Raw genomic sequence first — 27,290 nt, forward strand, 5'->3', positions numbered from 1 at the left:
AATGTTTTATTTAATGTAAGCAGCATGGATGAGAATGATGTACATAATTTAATTTAAATTTAATATTACATAGATTTACAGGCAGAGTTATTATTTTTATGATTATAGCTTTCACATGAAATGATTGGTGTGATGTGCCTTCTTAAAGGGGAACTGAAGAGAGAGGTATATGGAGGCTGCCATGTTTATTTCCTTTTAAGCAATACCAGTTGCCTGGCAGCCCTGCTGATCCTCTGCCTCTAATACTATTAGCCATAGCCCCTGAACAAGCATGCAGCAGATCAGGTGTTTCTGACATTATTGTCAGATCTGACAAGACTAGCTGCATGAGTGTTTCTGGTGTTATTCAGATACTACTGCAGAGAAATAGACCAGCAGGGCTGCCAGGCAACTGGTATTGATTAAAAGGAAATAAATATGGCAGCCTCCGTATACCTCTTACTTCAGTTCCCCTTTAAAACAGAAATTTGCAATATTTCAGCTATAAGTGAACATTTGTGGTTTGAGTAACCTATGTATCAGGCTTTATCATACACTGCTTACTTCTCTGAAGTGAGGGCCCATCCACACTAGAGCGTTTTTTAGGCGATTTCTGCATCGCTGGAAATCGCTAGCATTTTCAAGCAATGATTTAAGCATTTTCAAAATTTAAGCATTAGCTGAAATGCAAACTCATAGCCTGCACCATTTCTGAGTGACTTTGAGGGATTAGCGCTTCAATGCTAAAGATAGGAGCGCTTCAAAATCGCCCCCAAAGCGCTGGGCTGTTTACAATCCTCAGCGTTTTTCTGTCGCTTTTCCTCAGTAAATATTGCAGATTACGCACAAGACAGAGCAGATTACCCATAAAACACATCTGTTTCCTTTCTAGCGGCCATTTCCTGTATGGGAGAGCTAAACGCAAATCACTACAAAACACTGAAAAACGCTATCTCAAACAGTGAAAAAACGCTGAAAAACCTATGGAGGAAAACACCAGAAAAAAAGCTCCGCGTTTTCCTAAGCGTTTAGCGATTTATAGTGGCCTAAGGTGGTCTGGCAGATGATGAGACTGTGTAAGTAATAAGCTTGAAGTGTCTCAGGCACAGGAATGCCAATGATTCTGCCAATGTGACTGACTGCAGCAATCAAGCCATTACACTACAGAAAATATAATCTCTTTTATTGTACCACAGTGACAGTGGTCATACTGTTTTGTGTTCATAGCATGCTCAAGGCTGGAGAGGAGCCGAGGAAAGAAATTAAATACACACCACGTTCTTTGTGCTCTGTGGAACATACATTAACTGTGAAGGGTCGGCAGGCGACAGATTTAAATGACTTTCTCCATCTCCAAAGCAAAACACGTACAATGATTGCAAGGATAACCTTGTATACTGTCAAACATGAAACAGACACGTTTGTTCTATCTAAAAACCTAAATTATACAGTATATTTTATATCTCTCCTATGGTGAATAAAATAATAAATAGGTAAATAATGAAAATCCATAATACTGTAGGAGCCAATTGTACTGTGGGTTTTCAAAGCAGCTCTAATTAGGTTACAGTGCAACTAACTATAATAATATATGCAGGATAACTTTAATAGTGCATTTTATTTGTAAGATCCACGTGCATTTTCAGCATACAAAGGGTTACTACTGCTCTTTATTCTTCCATCAAATACACTCCTGTTCTGATTGGCTGCTGCCAAGCACGCCTGTATCCATCACTAATTCAGGGTCCAGCCTCCAGCCAGAGCTTAGGCACATTTCAGCGTATAGGAATGCAGCTGCTTGGAGTGGACTCTGCACTTCTGTCTTTTTGCTTTCATCGCTTTTGCTCTGGATTTTATGTTTATTATCAAGGTAGCAAGAGATGCACCTCGCAATAATATTCTCCACTAGATGACTTGCAAGAGTGCAGCTTCATTTTGCTGCCCGGGATTACGAGGAGACCGCACTGAGGAGCTGTTCATGGTGCTGAATTAAGAGTCCTGCTGTTTTGTACAACCTGCTCTACTCATCTGTCACTTTGATGATCTTAATCTCACACGACCCAGCAAGGAGCAAAAAATGGCTAGGATCAGATGTATCCTAACTGCTGTTTCTGGTTTTTACTTCTGGGAAGCTGCACTTTTGTTAAGGTAAGTGTTATGGTCAACCAGTGTCTCCTACCACTTTGTAGCCGTTTTGAAGTGGATGTTCACATCCATATTCATGCAGCAAGCATCAGTGCTCTTTCCTGCAACCTGAGGTTGTGTTAGCTGATTGCATAACCTTACAGTGGCCAGTTTTGTTTGTGTGTGAAGTATATTATCATGCACACTTTAAGGATGCATAGATGCATGTTGCACTGTCTTAATGCTGTTTTTGTTGTTGTTGTTTTTACATTTCAAAACTATAATGATCAGTGACAGTTTTCTATAGATGACTATTGTGTGTCTTCCTGTGTCTAGTAGAGTAAACTTCTCAGGATGCAGGTGATGGCAGGTTTAAAGTTTGTAGTGATGAAGTTCTTTGCCAATGCTGAAACAAATGTATCATGGTGAAAGGAAATACGTTTTGCCTGGTTTGGGAATTAACTTTACCTGATTGTATTAAAATATTGTTACAATTGTTCTCTCTCTTTCTCTAGTAGTGCTGGTTCTAGTAGAATTACTTGCAGCAACATTTAAAGGGGACATCAATAAGATATGAAATTGATTCTTATCAGGGTGTAAAGGAAAATGCCCATGTGAATTGATAATGTCTTGATTTATGTTTTCCTGATCCATTTTCCGGATGGTATTAAATCAATGCTTTGGCCATGATTAAAAGAGCACTTAGCTAAACATTTTTCAGCTATCCACTTCCGTTTAATTACAGAGGATCACTTCCACATGATTGACACGCTGTAAAGACTCTGTATACGTAAACTCTAAACGCTTCCAATCCTGTATGATCTGGTCTTATCTGGTTGGTATAGACAATGCTAAGTTATACAGTCTCTGGTCATTTGGGGCCATGTTGCTATAAATCTCTCCCACTTGTGGGTGTTCTGTAACATACATGGAAATCTAGCAAAGCCATATTGTCCGTGTGGACCACCCCATAGGAAATACATTTACTGAGTCATGATCAGTACAGTAACCTCAGGAAAGTATCTGGATGTGGATATTTGTTTTGAAGCTTGGTGTAGCAGTGTTATCTAGCAATGCTTAGGAATAATTAATGTGTTTGGATTTAAAGCCCCAGTGGCCTCATAATCTAATTTGCTATCAGGAATAAAATGGTAAAATGGGTTGTTCAAGGTCAAGAAGAAATTTTGCTTCAAAGCTGTACTTTTCACTTCGTAATTCCAACTCATCCGCCAGGTGTGTTGATCTTGTAAGGCAATGACCGCTTTTGGTAAGAATTTATATTATTACATTTGCTAATATTCACCCATGTATTAATACTATGTATAATTCCTTTACTTGAATGAAGACATAATAATATACTGTATGTCTCATTATTAATGTCATGGTTGGAGGAATAGACTCTTAAACTGAAAATGCAATATACAGTATTAGGCTTGTGAAATGATTTTTTTACATAACACTGGAAATCTGCATATTGGAGTTTAAGCATGATAGTTTAGGATTTTGTGTTCCAATTTAAAAAATTACCCTGTAAAGGAACACATATAGCTGTGCCTGTTGATGGCCAGGGCTGCTTCATTTCTCTAGTGACTCATTGACCTAGCACAAGCCCCCACCATGCAGGAGTCCTGCAGCCCTTTTCTCTGCCATTTAATCACTAAACAATAAATTAACTATAGGGGATGACAGCTCCTGAGGTTGTACCTTTATAAAGAATTCAGCAATAGCAACACCTATAGTTCTGCTTTGTCAGGTTCTCTTTCATCTCTGGTAAAGTGAGATAACATAAAACTTTAGCAAGTGTCTTTAGCAAGTGTCTTCAGCAAGTGTCTTTAGCAAGTGTCTTTAGCAAATTGATATCCAACTGTTTCTCCTGATACTGGCCACGACTTAAAGCAAATCTGAGGACTCTTTTAATTCCAATTTTGAGGCAATCTTACATGCGATTCCGATTTTAATGCATGATGCGTTTTTGAAAATCATAATTGGATATCGTAATTGCGATTTGCAGTGCAAAAGAAGCTTGAAGCAAAAAGAAAAAAGGTTTTATACATACCTATGTATAGGGAAAGCTTTGAATACCAGAGAGCCTTCCCAGTGCTCGCTCCATCCCGTCATTGCCATGGCAACCCCGTATTGGAGTTAGAGCCCATTTCCACAACATTGCATCACACCCAAACGGAACCAATGCAAGTCAATGGAAGCGGTTTCCAATGCTTGCAAATTTTGCAATATGATGCAAAAGAATCTGATGCATGTTGCAGGTTCTCGCAGCATGCATCCGTTACCTGTAAGCAACAACTGATGGCGTTATCTGGATTTTCGAAAGTGCTTGCGGCGCAATGCGATTATCGCATCACATCCTAGTGGAAATGGGCCTTTAATCATTCTTCTGGTCCTCAGCTCTGATTGTGCAGCCTTTGAAAGTAGTCCTGTCCGCAAGTACTTCTGAAGAGAAGTGCACCTGCACTGCGCACGCATGGGCCCAGAGTGGCGTATGTGCAGTATGGATACATTGGTTTACGTTGGAAATACTCAGTACTTATGAAGGCGGCATGAGCAGTGCTGAAGAGCTATTGGACCTAGCAGGGTGAAGTATCTTGTGAGCATTATAGGATTATACACTCTTTGTGTAGGTGCATTTTGCAATATCTTCCATTGAAGAAGCACAATGGAACAGAGTTCTTTCCTTTATAAGAGAAGGAGAATTGCAGCGTTACTACATGTTTTTGGTTAATACAAATGGTAGATTTCATTTGATCAAACCGGCTGAAAAAGGTTGTTCGATTAGAAAATGCATTTTCTGTTCTCTTAGCAGAGCGCTGGGATTATTGATGTTGAAAGACCTTTGTAGTCTCTCGTCCTTCACATGGCTGTGTGTCTTGAAACCATAAATCATCTGCTGTGTGTTTGGAATGCTGCATGTTGCATGTTAATAGAAAATGTTACATTCCAAGTTGTATTCAATTAAACAAAGCAAATTACAATAATCCATAGCAAATCAAAGTCACCTTTTAATGACTCGACTGAAGCATACTAAGATGTGATTGGCCGTTACAGATTTTTGCACTTTGCATATGTCTGTTGCTTATAGTACTGCTTACTAAATAAACTATATTGTTATGTAACAGTTTTCTGAGCCTACAGTTCTGTTTTTATGATACATATGCATAATTTAGTTATGGGCATGAAATGTGGTTATGACAGATGGGAAAGTGACATGAAAATGTTGTAAAAAATAAAATAAACAGAAAAGCAATGTAGAAGAGGAACAGCATGCTACTAGAGGAACTATATTTACTACTACCTTGTTCTGTATATCCCCATCTAGTGGTGAGAACCAGTGATGTGTCGCTTTACAATATGATCTTTATCCGATTTAAGATTAGTTCCTATTTGGAGTGTAAACATAATGCGAATACAGTTCCAACATCATTGCAGATGAAGGCAAAAAGCATCAGTTTAGCTCGCATAGAAGTAATTCCTTCATTCTCTGAAATTTCGGTCTCTATTTACTATTATTCTGCAGTAGAGAAACATCATTTTTACTTTTCATACATTCCTTGTAAAGTAAGATCATTTTTTTGAGTTCCAAAATAAGGCAATGTTTGCTTAAAGGCAGTGTTTCTTTATTTTATGGCCTTGTCATATTTTCAAAAAGACTATTTGGAATTTGTTGTTTTACATTTTATTGACAGGATTTATGTTACTTCTCATGTAAGCCAACAATAGCCACACAGATGGCCAGTGACAGCCGAGTATGTAATGTGCATTCTATACCATAGGTTAATCATTCCTGAGGATGGCATTGAACCCCAGACCTTGTATTTAGTCATATAGCGGTTCTGGAGGTGTGTTTAACTTCTAAGGGTAAGAATTGTTAATTTGCATATATTCAGCAGTGATGCACTGGGAGACATCTCAAGCTCACTCCAACCTGAATTATCACAAATTCTTTCTGTTTTAAGAAAGCAAACTTTTTTTTCCTTAGCATTTTAGTAAGGGGGCTTTTAGGACCATTGTAGCCCCTCACACACTCCAATGAGTTCTGGTTCACCATGAGCTTGCTGGTTAGTCTGTACCTCTCGGTGTTACAAGCCCTACTCCATAGAGCCAAATTAATTCATGCCATGCATTGATGAGGATCAAACAACCTGAAACAGTCTGTATGCATGTTGGATTATTATGGCTCTGTACAAATTAACAAGCTGACACTTCATTGCACTCCAGCATTTCTGGAGGTGTGTTTAGCTTCTAAGGGTAACAATGGTTAATTTGCATATATTCAGCAGGTATGCACTGGGAGACATCTCAAGCTCACTCCAACCTGAATTATCACAAATTTTTTCTGTTTTAAAAAAAGCAAACTTTTGTTTGTCATATAGCAAAGACATGTTTATTATCGTCAAAGATCATCTTGGAGTTTTTTTATCTGAATTTGAATTAAAACATAAGCACCGCTATTATCCAAAATAAAACATAAAACAACCTCTAAATGTATCACTCTTTTATTAGAGTACATATTGTTTGTGTTTTGAATAGTAAAATCTATCTAAAAAAATAATCTATGCAACAGCTAAAACACACAGCGTGGGGTTCAAGAAAAGACTGTAAACTCAGAATTCCAGAAATTTTAGACATTTTACAATTGGTGATTTGCATTAATCATAAATGTTTAGAAAAAGGAGTATCCATTATTCTGATTCAACTTAGTGATTTCCCTCACCACAACTAAAACTGGTTAGCATTTGGTAAATGTGATCGCAACACCTACACATTTTGCAAATTCAAAAGACTTTAAACCTAAACCATACGCTAAGGGTTTTAGTGGCCAAGAGAAAAAGAACAACCTGTATACCAAATTTACACCAAATTACAACAGATTGCTCAGAACAACACCATGGGCTTGATTTACAAAAGAGTGCTAAGGCCCGGTTCACATTAGCGGTGGCTATCCGGAATAGCCGTGCCGGAGCCGCACCGCATGCTGGCCGGACGAAACGGACGCACGGCATAGCAATGTAAGTCTATGCCAGGGTTCACATGTGTCCGTTTCGTCCGGACCGGAGCCGGACCGGATCCGGACTCCGGTGTCCGTTCCAACATGCGCTATTTTTTGGTCCGGCTCCTCCGGCAGCCGTATCCGGGGCGGAGCCGGACTGCACCATCCGGCCAATGGAAACCAATGAGAACCGGAGAGCGCACAACACACTGGCAAAAAATCCGGATGTTCTACCCCACTTCCTATGAGGATTGTTGCGGCGATATTGTATCGGGGACACATGGGCAACCATTTTGGAGTGGAGCAGCACGAGCTGGAGATGTTGGCAGCATGTTGGAGGTGGAGGTGAGTGCTAAACAGCGGAGGGCCTGATTCCACAGGTCCCCCTTCTGCTGACCTCCCAGACCCCAACATTTTTTTTTGTTTTTATACAGGTTGTTATCTCTTTAAGAATCCGGATCCGGACCGCAACCGTGTTCATACCGCACGGAAACCGTATGCAACCGGACCGGATCCGGACAGGAACCGTACGGTTCAGGTCCGATCCGGCTCCGGTGCGGTCCGGACATCCGGTGCGGTTTTTGCAAAACCGCAAGTGTGAACCGGGCCTAACTGTTAGCACGGCCGTTTTCGCGTGAATTTTCACTTTTCGTGCGCAAACGTGAATTTTCCCGCGAAATCTATATTGTTTTCACGCGAAAATTCGCGTTTGAGTGTGAAAACGTTATCATTTTGCTCGAAAATTCGCGATTGCGCGCAAAGCAAAAATTCGCGCGAAAACGCTGGCCTTATTCAACCAATTGTACTGCATATAACTTCTTTGATGAAATAGAACAGGGGTCCTTTGACCCCTCACCTCTCTTGTGTATCTTGAGTTTCAAGAAAATAAGCTACTGGGTAATTTATATATAAGATCTTTGACGGTTCAGACTGGTATATGGGCAGGTTGTCCTACAGGGAACTTCATACTTAACAGTACTATTTTTTTATGTATACAAGCCTGTTTTGCTGGTGTATCAAACAGAAGACCTCTGAGAACTGGGCTATTTGTTTAGATGTTTGTGTAAAGTAATGCAAACACAATTGCTGGAGTGGTGTGAGTAAACTGCAGACATAGTTCATCTTTGCCTTCAAACGCAGTTGAACATAACCTTCTATTTATGGCACTGAAAGGAACCATTCTCAAAAACTTGTTTCACAGTGAATTTATCTGCGTTGATTGCACAAAATATTTTATGTTTCTTCACACTATGTGATCTTCAGTGACTGCTCTTCCTGGCATGTTTATTAATGCCAGCACTGACAGGAAAACTCTGAAGTAACCAGAGTTCACTTTAGAAGCAAAAAGACCTGCATTTCATCCATGTGCAACAAAACACATTTTTAACGCATAACATTTATTAAAGACTTGTCACCTTTTTGAAAAGGAATAGGAAGTAGAATTCAGAATTCCAGCATAGTCCTGGCATCCACTGCTTAGTAATGATGTACACTTAAAGAGGAACTTTAACCCAGGATTGAGCTTCATCCCAATCACTAGCCAATACCCCCTATCCCATGATAAATCTTCACCTCTTCTCAAATAAATCATCATGGACATCTGCATGGCTGATATTGTGGGGAAACCCCTCTTACAGCGTGTGAAGTCAGGGCCATGGCCCAGACAGTTTCCTCTCTGTAAACCTCTTTGCATCATGGGAAATAACGGTTGTTTCCAACTGCCAAGCAAGACATTTCTGTGTGTCTGTGTGTGTGTGTGTGGTTTTTGTCTTCCAGCAGTAAAGATGATGTCCTGCAGATTCATTGTTTACCAAACAACATGAAGGAACTACAGAGTGAATATCAATAATTTCTTGATCTATCTTCTATTTGTTAACTTCTCACATTGCAATGCGTTGATTTATTTATTTTTTCCCTCTACTACTATCTTTCAGATACGTTCCTCTTTAAGACTTTTGAATCTGCAAAACTTGAATTACAAAATGAGTCCATGTGAATAATTTCTCTCAATATGACTTAGGTGGGAAAAGACTGAAGTTACAGTGTGACACAAAAAAAGAAATGTGTGTAAATAAAATAATTAGCACAATTCTTTAATGATGTTAATTAATTATAACTACCCACATTTTTCCAGTTACTGAAAATGTTATGTATTATTATTAAATATTATCATTTGCATTTAAATCAATGTGGCATTTTCTAAAGCTCTTTACAGAGTATATTGAGTTCCTAATGCCAATAACTGTCGCGCAGAGGAGTTCACAATCTACTGCTTAATAGTCATATTCTAATGTCCCTGCTATAATCTAGTATAAGGAACATATGCACTGAATGAGACTGGAACCTAACCTATATAATAACACATCATTATGAAATTGCCTCTGTCATATTCCAACTCCTGATTTTGTATGACTAACAAAATTCAGATTGTTGACATCTACCTCACAAGTGACACCCAAAAAATAAAAATTAATTAGCAGAGTTGTGCCAGGGGCTATATATTTACCTACTTTCAAGCTCAGTAATTCTACTCCATACTTCACAATTAAACACCTTCTGTGGCCATTTTCTGGCTCCTGATCATGTGACTCGCATTGGTCATGTGATCAGGAGTAGTGTTGGGCGAACAGTGTTCGCCACTGTTCGGGTTCTGCAGAATGATGGTGTTCGGCCAAACTGTTCGGCCATATGGCCGAACTAAGAGCGCATGGCTGAACGTTCCCCCAACGTTCGGCTAGCGCTGTGATTGGCCGAATGGGTCACGTGGTTCGGACCCGAACGTGCTCTGATTGGCCGAACGGGTCACGTGGTTCGGGTAAATAAATACCCGATCCACGTCATTTCTCCGCCATTTGTCTGTGGGTTTAGCTTTGGGTAGGCAGGCAGGGTAGTTCTTTCTCCAGCCAGGCTAGCCAGGGTCCCCCCAGTCATTGTGTCGCTGCTGGGAACAGTAGTACACCGCTCACCCACACTATATAGCATTGTGTTTACTGCCACTCTGTGTCTCTGCTGGGAACAGTAGTACACCGCTCACCCACCACTGTATAGCATTGTGCTCTGTGTCTCTGCTGGTAACAGTAGTACACCGCTAACCCACCACTGTATAGCATTGTGCTCTGTGTTGCTGCTGGGAACAGTAGTACACCGCTCACCCACCACTGTATAGCATTCTGCTCTGTGTCGCTGCTGGGAACAGTAGTACACCGCTCACCCACCACTGTATAGCATTGTGCTCTGTGTCGCTGCTGGGAACAGTAGTACACCGCTCCCCCACACTATATGCTATCCGCACGCTTCTTGTCCTCATGCAAGGCCTGGGTTGTTGTGTCTCAAAGCGTGGCCTTCTCCTCCTGCGCCTCCTCCTGTTCCATCACGTGTGCTGCTGCTGGGTTAGCGTTACCAGTCCCTTTTCCTGTAACCTCTTATCTGTATTACAGTTATGACTGCATGGCGGCAAAATGCATGCTATCCGCACGCTTCTTGTCCTCATGCAAGGCCAGGGTTGTTGTGTCTCAAAGCGTGGCCTTCTCCTCCTGCGCCTCCTCCTGTTCCATCACGTGTGCTGCTGCTGGGTTAGCGTTACCGGTCCCTTTTCCTGGAACCTCTTATCTGTATTACATTTATGACTGCATGGAGGCAAAAAGCATGCTATCCGCACGCTTCTTGTCCTCATGCAAGGCCTGGGTTGTTGTGTCTCAAAGCGTGGCCTTCTCCTCCTGCGCCTCCTCCTGTTCCATCACGTGTGCTGCTGCTGGGTTAGCGTTACCGGTCCCTTTTCCTGGAACCTCTTATCTGTATTACATTTATGACTGCATGGCGGCAAAAAGCATGCTATCCGCACGCTTCTTGTCCTCATGCAAGGCCTGGGTTGTTGTGTCTCAAAGCGTGGCCTTCTCCTCCTGCGCCCCCCTCCTCCTGTTCCATCACGTGTGCTGCTGCTGGGTTAGCGTTACCGGTCCCTTTTCCTGGAACCTCTTATCTGTATTACATTTATGACTGCATGCCGACAAAAAGCATGTTACCTGTGCAAAGAAAACAGACATTTCCCGCATTTAAAAGACAGTTTTCCCTTTGAAACTTTAAGATCGATTTTCTCAAAAACTATAAGCTCTTTTTGCTAATTTTTTTTCCCTATTGTACCCACTCCCAAGGTGCACATACCCTGTAAATTTGGGGTATGTAGCATGTAAGGAGGCTTTACAAAGCACGAAAGTTCGGGTCCCCATTGACTTCCATTATGTTCGGAGTTCGGCTCGAACACCCGAACATCGCGGCCATGTTCGGCCTGTTCGGCCCGAACCCGAACATCTAGATGTTCGCCCAACACTAATCAGGAGCCGGCAAATGGCCGTAGAAGGTGTTCAGCTGTGAAGTATGGAGGAGACCCACTGTTCTAGGAAGTAGGTAAATATACTTCTGCTCCCTTGCGCCACTCTGCATTGGGGGAGGGGGAGGCAGGGGACAGCTTTTGAGAGGGAATAAGGAGATTTTTAACAACTACATAGACATTTTTTACACATTGGCTGCATCTGCGGGTGGGGAGTGGAAGGAGGAGCAGGCCCCCAAAGCCCTCGCACCATTCAAACCCCCTCCCCCCCCCCAAGTGGCAGAGGTCATAGGGGCAATTGTTACACCCATGAGTTGAGCTATTTTGCTGCCATGTGCTTACCTCTCATGAGACTAATTTGGTTTTGTTATCATTTAGCTTTAACCAGATGCCATGCAATGCCTTGTTTCACCTGCTGATAACAATATATTCTTGGATTGTAGGGAAATTACACTGTCCACTAGCAGGTTACTTTCTGCAGCCTTTTAAATAAATGTTGACCCCTTTCCTCACAGTTAGCAGACAGATGGGGGCCAATCAGAAGGAAAATATGCTTAAAGGGAACCTGAGATGGTGGGGATTTAAAAAAAAATAAATACCCTGCTTCCTCCAGCCCCCTCCAGGCTGATCGTTCCCTCCCCCGGCAAATTGGCTCTGGAAAGTTCTCCCTTCTGGGGCATACTGTGGATGCTGGGAGCGTTCTGCACCTGCGCAGTGCTACTGAGCAGGTGAAGAATGCTGCTGGCTTGGGAGCTTGACCTTGGAGCACACATGGCAGACTGCGCCTGCATCAACTGGAGAACTTTCTAGGGCAAATTGCAGAGGATCCAGACAGCGCAGGAGGATGGAGATGGAGGGATCAGCTTAGAAGGTACTGGAGGAAGCCCCAAGTATGTATAATTTTTTTTTAAATCCCCTGTCTCAGGTACACTTTAAGCTTTACTGATTATAACATAATTAATAAAATTGCTTATTTTTACAATATTTAGTCAATGTTGCCCCATTAAAAAATCTTACCTCACCTTGATTTACATTCTTTAATTTATAAGCAATGACAGCGTGTTTACTGCTGGCAAAGTGAATTACCATTGGATGTTTTTTTCTCCCACCCTCTATGTAGTGAGCAGCAATGTCATTTGATCTCCAAAAGTGCTCTGTGGCAGAAGGCTGCATCGTTACCTGATCTATTCTAATTCCACTACAGTACAGACTGGCTCCACAATTCACTTGGACACTGGACCATTTCACTTCTCTGTGTGATGCTCAGCCGATGGTCACCTGAGTGGACATACACTCACCTAAAGGAATATTAGGAACACCATACTAATATGGTGGTTGACCCCCTTTCGCCTTCAGAACTGCCTTAATTCTAAGTGGCATTAATTCAACAAGGTGCTGAAAGCATTCTTTAGAAATGTTCGCCCAGAAAGCATTCTTAAAAAATGTTGTCCCATATTGATAGGATAGCATATTGCAGTTTATGGAGATTTGTGGGATGCACATCCAGGGGACAAAGCTCCCGTTCCATCACATCCCAAAGATGCTCTATTGGGTTGAGATCTGGTGATTGTGGTGGGCCATTTGAATACAGTGAACTCATTGTCATGTTCAAGAAACCAAGTTGAAATGATTCCAGCTTTGTGAGATGGTGCATTATCCTGCTGGATGTAGCCATCAGAGGATGGGTACATGGTGGTCATGAAGGGATGGACATGGTCAGAAACAATGCTCAGGAAGCCTGTGGCATTAAAACGATGCCCAATTGGCACTAAGGGGCCTAAAGTGTGCCAAGAAAACCTGCCCCACGCCATTACACCACCACCATCAGCCTGCACAGTGGTAACAAGGCATGATGGACCATGTTCTCATTCTGTTTATGCCAAATTCTGACTCTATCGAGACTCATCAGACCAGGCAAAATTTTTCCAGTTTTCAACTGTCCAATTTTGGTGAGCTTGTGCAAATTGTAGCCTCTTTTTCCTATTTGTAATGGAGATAAGTGGTACCCGGTGGGGTCTTCTGCTGTTGTAGCCCATACGCCTCAAGGTTGTGCATGCTGTGGCTTTACAAATGCTTTGCTGCATACCTCGGTTGTAACGAGTGGTTATTTCAGTCAATGTTGCTCTTCTACCAGCTTTAATCAGTCAGACCATTCTCCTCTGACCTCTAGCATCAACAAGGCATTTTCGCCCACAGGACTGCCGCATACTGGATGTTTTTCCCTTTTCACATCATTCTTTGTAAACCCTAGAAATGGTTGTGCGTGAAAATCCCAGTAACTGAGCAGATTGTGAAATACTCAGACTGGCCCGTCTGGCACCAACAACCATGCCACGCTTAAAATTGCTTAAATCACCTTTCTTTCCCATTCTGACATTCAGTTTGGAGTTCAGGAGATTGTCTTGACCAGGACCACACCCCTAAATGCATTGATGTAACTGCCAAGTGATTGGTTAATTAGATAACTGCATTAATGAGAAATTGAACAGGTGTTCCTAATAATCCTTTAGGTGAGTGTATATTTATGCTAATTCTGATCCCCTGATAATGCAGAATTAGCATTTAAAGAGTTTGGACCAACAGTGATGGTGCCTTATGGTGCCAGCTGTTTCTCTATGACCACCTCAAAGGTTTGCATAAAACAACTCATGCTTGTTTCAAAGATTTTAATGTCTAGTGGAATTTAAGGCAAAACGTTTTCTTGTTTGTTTTGGAACACATGAGAAATACATGTGGCTATTGAACTATGTAGCTAAAGACAGGAAGTGAGGGATATCTCTTTCTGTTACAGATGACAGCACTGGAAGTAAATAGAGATCATAGGAAAGTTTTAGAAATCTCCCAAGCAAAAATGTATTTACTAGAATTCCATTTAAAGAGAACCCGAGGTGGTATTTAATTATGTTACTGGGGCAAAGAGGCTGGTTGTGCACACTAAGACCAGCCTCTGTTGCCCCATGGTGTGCCTCCATGTCCCCCCTGTGCGCCGCTATACCCCCCGCAGTGATGGCGACACGCAGCGCGTCGCCAGCACAATGTTTACCTAAGCGCTGTCAGTCAGCGCCGCTCCCCCGCCTCCTCCGCATCGGCGCTACCCGCCCGCGTCACTTCCATCCTATCAGCGGGAGGGAAGGGACACGGGCAGGTAGCGCTGATGCTGAGGAGGCGGGGGAGCGGCGCTGACAGACAGCGCTTAGGTAAACAAGCGTGTCGCCAGCACTGCGGGGGGTATAGCAGCACGCAGGGGGGACATGGAGGCACACCATGGGGCAACAGAGGCTGGTGTTAGTGTGCACAACCAGCCTCTGTGCCCCACTAACATAATGAAATCCCACCTCGGGTTCTCTTTAAAACAGCAAAATGTTTGTTTTTTTAATTAATATTTGTATTTCCACAAAAAGAGTAGCATTTCTAAAATCATAAGAGGCAAGGAGACGTGTTGGCGGGGGCACTGCAGATTGGCAGGGACATGCTAGTTGTTACCCGATGATGTATTACAGATGGTGTGCTTTGGGCCAGGTATAAGAGCAATAGAAACTATTCAAAAGAAGAAAGTAGTCCAACACTACCAGAAATGTTTTATTGCCAAGCAAATATCTGTTCAGTTGAACATTAAAAGTCTCTCACCAGGTGTTCTCCAAGGTAAATATGTGCTGGTGATGGTGCCTGATGCCCGTTTCAGGCTGTGACACGCTTCCTCCGAGGATGTAGCCTACAGCGCATCACAGCACAAAACGGCCATCAGGCTCACTTTACCTAACTCCCACTGTCAAAAAAGAAATGAAAAAAAAAATGGAATTCCACTTTCATTTATTTCTAACATAAGTTTTGTAAATTGAATTAAAATGTCACTTTTGAAATGTAGTTTCTATAATTATATTTCCAAGAAAGATCAGCACGACCTGCAGTTTTCATAATCTTGTGATGTGTGCCATGCGGCATTCAGGCAGAAGAGACACATGAGGCTCCTTGATGTGCCAAGGTAGAAAAGAAATGTTGATGTTAGGTGCACAAGCATAGTAATATTATAATTCTTATTTAGTTTGAAGAAAATAGTTTTATCATACCGAGGCACAGCAGCTTAGGGATTAGCAACCATTTTCCTAGTTATATTGGCATTTGTATGTTGAATATCCTTTCAGGATTTAATATTTTATGGAAAAATACATTACTGGTTTACTAATATCAGTAGTATTAGAATCAGTAATAAACTTCTAGCAAACACCCGCAATAAAAGTGTTGCTGTTGTTGTTATTATAGTATTATTACTATTATTATTGTTATATCACCGGCTGCTCGAGACACACCTGTTTGGTCATTTCTTTGAAAGTATCACTGAGTGCATCGAATAATAGTCCCAGTCAGATACTCACCAGATAGCATGGGGTACATGATAGACATTTCTGTGTATTGTATTAACAGGATCTTGGATAATTGTCAGCCTATATACTGACTAAAATTCAAAATGTTTTATTGACCCTCCCAAAAAACAAAATCTGCACAACAATGGCCTCAATTCATTAAGCTTATCTCCTGTCTTCAATAACGTTTCTATAGTGATCACCATGGTAATGAGGCATGTCGTATTCAGGAAACATTTTACCTCAGGCAAACCTAAAGTTAACTCTTCTGTCTTTAAGTTAACTCTTCAATCCTTAAAATAACTCCAGAGTTAAAGACAGGCTGTTTATTAACTGCATGTGAAAATAACTACAGAGGAGGTAAATTAACTACAGAGGAGGTAAATTAACTACAGAGTGTGAGAAAACGCGGAAAAGCCGCCGCCAGTACTCAAGGTGAGGCGGCTGACTACGTGTTCAACAGGGCAGCTGGCGCGCAGTCGGAGCGCGGAGAAACCGCCGCATGCTCTAACAATATGGCGGCGGATTCCCCGTCCAATGCGGCAAGTTGCTCGCATAGGCCTGCTCCTCTCAGTAATGCGGAGTGCGGAGAAAACGCCGCACGCACTGACAGCGGTGCGGCGGTTTCCACATCCAACACAGCAGAAACATTACAACACATGACTGGTGTGGCTGGGACTGATAGTCCACACTGGTTTAGGGGAGCGCGCGCAGAGAGGCAGGGCCTTTATGGCAGTCAGAAGAGGGTCAGCTGACCAAGCCGGTCAGCTGACAATTTCAGCAATTTCCATTGGTCCAGCACTTAAGGGAGGCGCCGGAGAGCGCTAGTGTATATATACTGGGTGCTGGTCATTCGTCTGGCGTTGCGATCACTACGTGGTAGCACTCAGACCTTGTCAGTATCTGTGTTTATTAGTCCGTTTCGTAGGTGTTAATGATCACGGAGCTCACACCTTAGCCTAGGAATTCTATTATTATCTGTATTGCTATCTAGACCAGTTTCCAAGGTGTTGACGGTCACGGAACTCACACCTTAGTCTAGGAATTCTGTACCATCTGTATTATTTGTATTATCTAGTCTAGTTCCCGGAGTGTGAGAATCTTGGAGATCACACTCAAGTCTAGGCATTGTTGATTACCTGTTATGACTTTCTGCATTCCTGACCATTCTCCTGATCTCTGATTTTGTACCTTTGCCTTTCTGATTCTCTGTTGCCAATACTCGGCTTGCCTAATGTCTCTGTACTGTGTCTGTCCGTGTGTTAACGACCTGGCTTGTCCGATCTCGAGAACTATTTCTCCTGTTAGGAGATAGTTCACAGATCTGTCAGTGACACTTCTCCTTTGGTGTCACTCACGTTCTGTCCTTCCCCCTATCTCAGCCTGGCTCCGCCCCTTGGGGAGCATCAGGCCTGTGGAAGGAAGCTGATCCATAACAGTAACCCCTACTGTTTAGCACCCATCCCACGGGTGCTTTCCTCAAAGTATTACTGTTGCACCAAACACTCTTATCTCTCAGGTGTCCAGAGGTTAGAAGATATATCTGATTATTGGTGATACTGCAGATCATCAATAATCGGGTATATTCTGCATTCTCGGTGATACTGCAGATCACCGATAATCAGACCCTCTCTGTGTTACACCGATCGTTACACAGAGGAGTTAACTTAAGGAATGAAGAGCTAAGATAACCGTGGGCGTCCGCAGAAAATTTTCCGGGGGGGGCAAAAAGTGGGGAGCAAAAAGCGCAGCGCCACAAATCTTTCTTGGTGTTGTGTGGCGCACGTAGCGCGCCAAAAGATGGAGCTACGTCATGCGGCGCGCGACGCGCAGAAAAATGGGTGTGGTCATGAACCAGAATGTGGGTGTGGTCGTGGGTGGAGACAAGTTTAGATGAACTAAGCAATGGTGGGACATTAGATTAGGACAGTGGTGGCGAACCTTTTGGAGGTCGAGTGTCCAAACTGCAAAGTCAGTTTACTATCACAAAGTGCCAACAGCAATTTAAACTAAATACAAACGTTTTAACTCATACATGAACATTATGGAAAATTAAGTTGAAAATAAACTGTGAAGATAAACAATTTCATCCATCGTACTCCTGAAAAAATTATTCATTTTTTTTAGAACCTCCCAGTTTCATTTTCTGTTTTAAAAAGCGTAAAAAGTAGGTTTAATGCTATTGTCTCATATGATGATGATTCAGCTTTTTCCATAGTCTCGCAGTTAGCAATCATGTGACCCCCAACAAGACAAATTCAGCAATCATGAGCCCCCCCCCCCATCAAGACAAATTCAGCAATCATGAGGCCCCCAACATGACCAACTCAGCAATCATGAGGCCCCCAACAAGACAAATTCAGCAATCATGAGGCCCCCAACAAGACAAATTCAGCAATCATGAGGCCCCTAACAAGACAAATTCAGCAATCTTGAGGCCCCCAACAAATCATGAGGCCCCCAACAAGACAAAGTCAGTAACCATGAGGCCCACAACAAGACAAATTCAGCAGTCATAAGGCACATAAATAGACAGCTTTTCACATAAATAGGCAGAATGCCCCCTTAATATGTAGACACCTCTCACCTGGCAGCAGTTCCCCAAAATACACTCAATCTGACAGCAGTGGTTCCCCAAAAATAGGTAGCCCCAGGTCTATAGGTGTCCCCAGAATAGGTGGCCAGCGGTATAGATGTCCCCAGAACTGGTAGCCAGGGGTAGAGATGTCCCCAGAACAGGTAGCCAGGGGTATATGTGCCCAGTATATGTAGGCAGGGGTATATGTCCCAGTATATGTAGCCAGGGGAATATGTCCCAGTATATGTAGGCAGGGGGCATATGTCCCAGTATATGTAGGCAGGGGGTATATGTCCCAGTATATGTAGCCAGGGGGATATGTCCCAGTATATGTAGCCAGGGGGATATGTCCCAGTATATGTAGGCAGGGGTATATGTCCCAGTATATGTAGGCAGGGGTATATGTCCCAGTATATGTAGCCAGGGGTATATGTCCCAGTATATGTAGCCAGGGGGATATGTCCCAGTATATGTAGGCAGGGGGTATATGTCCCAGTATATGTAGGCAGGGGGTATATGTCCCAGTATATGTAGGCAGGGGTATATGTCCCCAGAAAAAGTAGCCAGGGGGATATGTCCCAGTATATGTAGGCAGGGGTATATGTCCCAGTATATGTAGGCAGGGGTATATGTCCCAGTATATGTAGGCAGGGGGTATTTGTCCCAGTATATGTAGCCAGGGGGATATGTCCCAGTATATGTAGCCAGGGGGATATGTCCCAGTATATGTAGGCAGGGGTATATGTCCCAGTATATGTAGCCAGGGGGATATGTCCCAGTATATGTAGGCAGGGGTGTATGTCCCAGTATATGTAGCCAGGGGGATATGTCCCAGTATATGTAGGCAGGGGGTATATGTCCCAGTATATGTAGGCAGGGGGTATATGTCCCAGTATATGTAGGCAGGGGGTATATGTCCCAGTATATGTAGCCAGGGGGATATGTCCCAGTTTATGTAGGCAGGGGTATATGTCCCCAGAAAAAGTGGCCATGTGTGCCCCAGCAGGAGGGGAGCAACGCAGAGAAGAGGGAGAGCTATGGGCACTCACCTTAGGGGGCTCTCCCTCCCTCTCTCGCTCTCCCCTCCGGAGTCCGGAAAGAAGTGTGCAGCGGCTGGGAAGCGGGCGGAACTTACCTCCTCTCGTCGCATGCGCCGGATGGATTAGCCGCTACTCTGGTCTGATCCAGACCAGAGTGCGGCACCAGAACTTCCGGCGCAGGAGAGAGATGAGGTAAGTTCTGCCCGCTGCCCAGCTGCTGCACACTTCATTCCGGAGGGGACAGCGAGGGAGGGAGAGCCCCCTAAGGTGAGGGAAGGGGGGGAGACGTCCGCCCTTCCCCACTGTGCCCATAGCTCTCCCTCTTCTTTGCGCTGTTCCCCTCCTGCTGGCTGCACGGGAACGCGGCCAGGGGGGAGCAGCGGGCGGCCAGGCTCGGGCAGATGCCCGGTTTTGCCGTATGTGCGGACGCCCATGAAGATAACTCTCTTACTGTGTGGTGGTACGTTTTATATTGCCTTATTATCTCCAGCATGAACTTGGTGCATTGAGGCCAATGGGCCTGATTCACAAAGCGGTGATAACTCAGTTATCACGCCTAAAAGACTTTAGGCATGATAACCTTTGCACCACACTGGTGAAAAGCCAGTTTAGGCGTGATAAGTTTAGGTGTGATAAGTTTAGGTGTGATAAGTTTAGGCATGCTAAGTTTAGATAAGTGTAGATAGCGTGCAAAGTCCCGCACGCAAAGCAGCGCCATTTAACTCTATGCGAAGTGCACCAGACTTTGCTAGCGCAAAACCTTTGATCAGCTGTGCACTGCGGTGCTAATGCAGTTGGTGCTTAAACTTATCATGCCTAAACTTATCACACCTAAACTTATCACACCTAAACTTATCATGCCTAAACTGAGTTTAGGCATGATAAAGGGCTTTTCACCACGGTGCTAACTGTTAGCACCGCTTTGTGAATCAGGCCCCTAAACTTATCATGCCTAAACTGAGTTTAGGCGTGATAAAGGGCTTTTCACCAGGGTGCTAACTGTTAGCACCGCTTTGTGAATCAGGCCCAATGTCAGGATGGAGACCATTTACAGAGTTTAAAGGAATACTATCGATTAAAACAACTTTTTTTTTTAATACTCTATATTAGGGTACACATTACCACTAGTGCTAGGGGAACTTTTTTTTGTTCACCCAGTTCTCTCTCCCTCTTTCCCTGCTTAAAAATCATCCTTCATTCCTCACACAGCTCACAAATATACATCACTGTGTCACAGGATGCAGGAGACATGAGGAGGAGGCTGATCTGAGGAGGTAACAGGTAACTAGATGTGCTGTAATATTGCTGAAGGATAGAGTGACCATACGTCCCGCTTTACCTGGGACGCGTCCCGCCTGCGGGGTCCGCTGTCCCAGGCTGCATGAGGTCTCGGGAAACGTCCCGCTTTTAGCTGCGGGACATCCCAGCCTCGGGACTCTGCCCACCATACTGAATGAACTGGCCGCAGCGTCTGATAGACGCTGCGCCAGTTCATAGCCTGCAGCCCTGCTGCAGCCTGCATAGGGCCTGATTCACAAAGCGGTGCTAACAGTTAGCACGCTGGTGAAAAGCCCTTTATCATGCCTAAACTCAGTTTAGGCATGATAAGTTTAGGTGTGATAAGTTTAGGTGTGATAAGTTTAGGCATGATAAGTTTAGGTGTGATAAGTTTAGGCATGATAAGTTTGAGCACCAATTGCGTTAGCATCGCAGTGCACAGCTGATCAAAAGTTTTGCGCTAGCAAAGTCTGGTGCACATCGCATAGAGTTTAATGGCGCTGCTTTGCGTGCGGGATTTTGCACGCTATCTACACTTATCTAAACTTAGCATGCCTGAACTTATCACACCTAAACTTATCACACCTAAATTTATCACGCCTAAACTGGCTTTTCACCAGCATGGTGCAATGGTTATCACGCCTAAAGTCTCTAACTGGGTTAGCACCGCTTTGTGAATCGAGCCCTAGGTGTGATAAGTTTAGGCATGCTAAGTTTAGATAAGTGTAGATAGCGTGCAAAGTCCCGCTCGCAAAGCAGCGCCATTAAACTCTATGCGATATGCACCAGACTTTGCTAGCGCAAAACTTTTGATCAGCTGTGCACTGCGGTGCTAACGCAGTTGGTGCTTAAACTTATCACACCTAAACTTATCACACCTAAACTTATCATGCCTAAACTTATCACACCTAAACTTATCACACCTAAACTTATCATGCCTAAACTGAGTTTAGGCATGATAAAGGGCTTTTCACCAGCGTGCTAACTGTTAGCACCGCTTTGTGAATCAGGCCGTTTGTGTCTCCAGTACAGGGCTTCGGGTGCCATCTTGCCGTAGCCCTGCTATTACATTCCAGCGCGGGAGACTGCAGTAGGAGCAAGATGGTCCGGGGAGCTGCGTGCCAGAGGCCGAAGACTTCTGTCAGGTGAGTAAATTTTTTTTTTCCAGGTGAAATATTGCCCACAATGTGTTTATTTTGTTCTGAACTGTTGCCCACATTGCATTTATTTTGTACTGACATGTTGGCCAGTGCCACATTGTGTTTATTTTGTACTGACGTGTTGCCCACATTGTGTTTATTTTGTGCTGACATGTTGCCCACATTGGGCTCGATTCACCAAGCGGTGCAAAGTGTTAGCACCGTGGTGAAAAGGCCCTCTTCACGCCTAAAGTCACTTTAGGCATGATAAGAAGGGCTTCGCGCGAAGTTTCCGCGCGTAAAGTTTTGCGCGCGCTCCCGCGTGCGTGCGCGCGAAGCGCCCCGCACTTCGCGCGATGCGCCCATTAAACCCTATGGGACTTTGCGCGCGCGCCTGTGCGGGTGCGCGCGCAAAACTTTGCGCGCGATAACTTCGCGCGAAGTGCAGGCAAAAACGGTGCTAACTCAGTGGTGAAGAGGTCATCACGCCTAAAGTCCTTTAGGCGTGATAACTGGGTTAGCACCGCTTGGTGAATCGAGCCCATTGTGTTTATTTTGTGCTGAACTGTTGCCCCCATTGTGTTTATTTTGTGCTGAACTGTTGCCCCCATTGCATTTATTTTGTACTGACATGTTGCCCACATTGCGTTTATTTTGAGCTGACATGTTGCCCACATTGCGTTTATTTTGTGCAGAATTGTTGCCCCCGTTGTGTTTATTTTGTGCTGAACTGTTGCCCCCATTCCAAGCCAAAAGAAGGGGCCGGTCCAAGCAAGAAGAAGAAGTAACAACAACCTGCCCCAGGGGCAGTCCTACACTTGCCGACCGAGCTGGAGGGGGTAGCGGGCAGGAAGGGGGTATTGGGCATAGAGGTGGGGAGAGGGGTCAGACCCCCCCCTCCCTCACCTGGGTCCCCATCTGCGCTCCCCCTCTAGCTTAAGTTTAGCAGCAGCTGCTGCTATTAGTAAGAGGCAGCGGGCGGGGAAGACTCACCTCTACCGCGTTCCAGCGTGCGTTCCACTGTCGTCACTTCCTGCAATGCCGTCCACTTACAATACAGTGGGCGGCATTGCAGAAAGTGACGACAGTGGATTGCACGCTGGAACGCGGAAGAGGTAAATCATCCCCGCCCGCTGCCTCTTACTAATAGCGGCTGCTGCTGCTCAGCTTTAGCTTGAGGGGGAGCGCACATAGGGTACCCAGGTGAGGGAGGGGGGTCCGACCCCTTCCCCAGACCCAGGTGAGGGAGGAGGGGTCCGACCCTCCCTCCCCGCCGCTGTGCCCAATACCCCCTTCCTGCCCGCTACCTCCTTATGCGGCGTATGCTACGCCGCGGGTCGGCTAGTAAATAAATAAATGGAGAAGTGAGTTGCCAGGCATGCTTCCTGCTGCTAATCTCTGCATGGGGAGGAGAAAATTATACTTCCAGGAAAATGTATATAAAGGGGGATAGTGGCCACTGGATCACCAGGGAATTTCATATAACGGAAGGGGGCCTACTAGACTACCAAGGAAATCTTCAATGGGGGGGGGGCTAATATACCACCAGGTATGAGTACTAGACTACAAGGGAAATGTATATAAAAGGAGAGAGGGGGCACTACTAGACTACTATAGAAAACTATTGGAAGCAGTATATAAAGAGGTACAATAAGGAGGATAATATAGGTGGTCTTAGGATGGGTTAATACTTTAATGGGGGCACTTAAAAAGGGAATAATTCAAATGGGGACATGTATACAGAGTGTTGAAGGAAATGGCGGTCTAAACTGATTGCACAGATGTATTTGAACATGCTGCAATCGTTGCCACTGATAATCAAAGCCTCCAAACACTTTTATTTCCTCATTTGTTACCTGAATATCGCAAGCCATGCTACAATCTGCTGCATGACTAGCAAAAAAAATCTAATCATGTTTAGGCAGCATTAATCATTCTGTTTAGTAATTAGATCTTTTTTATGTTTAATTGGTTAATTCTGTATGCACAAATCACTACATTCAGATGTACTGGGGATAATTTAGCACAGTTTATGGCTTGGTAATTTCTTCAAACAGCCACCAAAATAGAAGTTCAGCTAGAAATATGAGCTACTACAAATAGCCTATTAGAAAAGCCAAAGCACACTGCGTATCTATGCAAATGTTTCCAAGACAATCAACAATGTGTGACAAAGCTGTGCCACTGGTTGCTAGCCAGGTAGTACACCCTTCACTGATGGGTTGTGCAGGATTGAGCCCATGTTTTACAGCTAGAAGCATCAGCATGATCAAAGGAAGTCAAAGTTTACCAGCCAGGGTACTGAGGATGACTCCAGGACTTGCAAGGTCTTTGTGGAAAGAACTTGGACAGGGATTGCTGTGCATGGATACTGTAAACCTCCCCCACTCCTCCAAAGCAATTGTCCATACTACTACGGTTAAGGGGCTCAACCCAACTTCAAGTGCCCAGGAGGAATTGGGGGTAACTACCCCCATGCCTGTGGGTGTTGGCTCTGTGTGCAGCAGGAAATGATGTGTGCTTTGGATATCTTCAATCAAGGTCTAGAGGATATTGGCATGGGCTCATTTCTGAGGATATTGACGTGGAATTAATTTAAAGTAAGTATGCTCATTTCACCTTGGATTGGGCGGCATCTGGGGCCCCCCTTGTCAAGGGGTCTCGATCCTTTATGCTGTAGTTCGGAGCCCAAGTCCTGTGTACACACTTTGCTTTTTTGTAGCAGAGAGAGGCATCTGATTATTTTGAGAAGGGAGGAGGGACAAAATTCCAAACATAATGGACCAGCTTTAGGCAGAGTATGGAGAGGAACAATGGAATTGGTCATTGATTGTCGCTTTTAGATCTGGCATGATTGTTAAGCGACCTCAGTAGACCATGGGGACACCAGTATACATACTAGATTCTCGGCAGACACAACCCTGATTTGTTTCTTCAGGTTAGAATGGTCTAATGAGTGTATGGACATGATACACAAAGCTTTTTCACCTGTTTTCACCTTTTCTGTTACTTTTTAAAGCTCCCAATGAGCAAAAATATAATATAATGAAAGTGTACCTAACCCGATTGAATAAAAAAGAGATTCACTCGCCTGTGGCTTCTCCCAGCCCCCTGCAGCCGCTCTCTCCCGCGCTGGTCCTCTACAATCCTCTATTCTCCCGCCATGGTTTAGCTTTGTTGTACACCGACTATCAATCATATGCAATCTGTTGCGTTTCCATTGACTTTCATTATGTGCGTTTTGGCAGCAACCCTGCATAATATGCAACAAAACATGCATTTGCAAAACACATACTGTAAATAGCAGGTCTCCGCATGTTTTTCTGCATCCCATTGACTAACATTGCTGCATAAAATGCAGCGTTTCATGCAACGCTAGCGTTTCTGCTATGTGTGCACCTAGCTTCATGCTGGGGCTGAAAATGGGACTGGAGGCTTTAGCTTACAGTCATTGTTTGTGTGAAAGTATTGTGGACCTCTATAGAGAACTTAAAGGGGAACTTCATCCTAAACAAACATACTGTCATTAAGTTACATTAGTTATGTTACCGTATTTCGTGCCATATAAGACGCTCCGGAATATAAGACGCACCCAGGTTCAGAGGGCAAAAACCAGGGAAAAAAATATACTTAAAGTGGTGCGTCCATATTTCAGGGGCATCTTGTACATGTTATCCCCCAAATGGTGTCTGCCCATGTGTCCTGTGTGCCCCTTCTCCTCCATGTGTCCTGTCTCCCCATGTGTCCATCTACCCATGGGTCCTGTGTGCCCCTTCTCCCCCATGTGTCCTGACTGCCCCATGTGGCCTTCACCCCATGTGTCCTGTCTCCCCATGTGTCCTGTCTCCCCATGTGTCCATCACCTTATGCGTCCTGTCTCCCAATGTGTCCATCACCTTATGCGTCCTGTCTCCCAATGTGTCCATCACCTTATGTGTCCTGTCTCCCAATGTGTCCATCTCCTTATGTGTCCTGTTTCGTCATGAGTCCATCTTCTTATGTGTCCATCTCCTTATGTGTCCTCTGTCTCCCCATGTGTCCTGTCTCTCCATGTGTCATTATGTGCCCCCCACCCCCAGCGTCCCCATCTAATCTCTTCCTACCCCCCTGCCATGTGTGCGTCTCTCCTGGTCCCCCCCATTGTATACATTTCCGCTGCGTGCCTTGCATCCCCATTGTATACATTTCCCCAGTGTCAGCAGCAGCAGCGGCGGCTTACCAGATCCATTTCGCCGCGAGGACTGCAGACACCCGGCTACTCCATGTGTTTCCTCTACTTCGCGGCTACTGATGACGCAATCAGTACAAGCCGCGAAGTAAAGGAAACACATGGAGTAGTCGGGTGTCTGCAGTCCTCACGGCGAAATGGATCTGGTAAGCCACCGTTGCTGCTGCTGACACTGGGAAAATGTATGCAATGGGGATGCGAGACACGCAACAGGGGGGACCGGTAGAGACACACGCATGGCAGGGGGGCAGGAAGAGATTAGATGGGGACAGCTGTGGCACGCAAGGAGAAGCCAGGCACAGCAAGGACACAGGCAGGGAATCCCCAATGACGGCGTATCGGCGGCTAATATCGGCGGGCGTTCGCAAGTTGGGGATTCCCTGCCTTTGCCGTATAAGACGCAGGGACTTTTTCTCTCCATTTTTTGGGGGAAAAAAGTGCGTCTTATACGGCGGAAAATACGGTGATTAAAATAGATAGGTAATATACAGTAATCTCTTACCCACCTAAAAGAATAGGCAAATGTTTGTGATTTCATGGGGGCAGCCATCTTTTCATGGGGGCAGCCATCTTTTTGGTTGAAAGGAGGTGACAGGGAGCATAAGACACAGTTCCAACTGACCTGTGTCCTGATCACCCCTCCCAGCTGCGCACGCTAGGCTTCAAATGTCAAATTCAAAATTAAAAAAAAAAATGCACCAAAACAGCAGAACGAGAATAACAGCATCAGAAATCCCATCATGCTTTGCACCGCATCAGGGGAAAAATGCCCAGGCAGATTTCTTTTGTGCAGCTCAAAATGAGGCTTGGATAAGAAAAACAAAGTTCTGATGCTGTGAAACGGTTAAAGAAACACCAAGCCTTTTCAGTGCTGCTGAGTAGATTTTTAGTCTGGAGGTTCATTTTAAAGACTCCTCTGAGAGCCCATTGTATAAAGTCAGGCAATTTTCACTAAGATATCTGCTTTCTGCAAAAACACAATTTCTGCAATGTGTTCCTTTTTTTCCCATAAAGTAAAATGCAATGAAATGCCTGTCTGTGGCTCGTCTCCAATGAATATATGCATAGTTACATACATATATGTTAAACAGCTAATGGTCCTTTAATACTTCAAAAGCATTTCATTTTTCTTAACAGCCAACTGTAAGGCTGCAAATTAACATTTCATGATGAAGGTTGTTATAAACCAGACCCAGAATTTCTATGTGTGGAGTCAGTGAAGTGTAATAACAAT

The 27,290-nt window shown here is 44.2% G+C and overlaps 1 protein-coding gene across 1 annotated transcript in view; it reads left to right on the forward strand.

Annotated features, from left to right (window-relative positions):
- Window positions 1–1,768: 1,768 nt before the first annotated feature.
- GLRA3 (glycine receptor alpha 3) overlaps window positions 1,769–27,290 on the forward strand; it is a 279,839-nt gene continuing 254,317 nt past the window's right edge. Inside the window, exon 1 of the mRNA XM_068269115.1 lies at window positions 1,769–2,127. Within this exon, the coding sequence (XP_068125216.1) occupies window positions 2,057–2,127 (71 nt within the window). The 5' untranslated portion in view covers window positions 1,769–2,056. The remainder of the gene's footprint in view (window positions 2,128–27,290) is intronic.

The sequence above is a fragment of the Hyperolius riggenbachi genome, chromosome 1, assembly GCF_040937935.1.
Source record: "Hyperolius riggenbachi isolate aHypRig1 chromosome 1, aHypRig1.pri, whole genome shotgun sequence".
NCBI lineage: Eukaryota > Metazoa > Chordata > Amphibia > Anura > Hyperoliidae > Hyperolius > Hyperolius riggenbachi.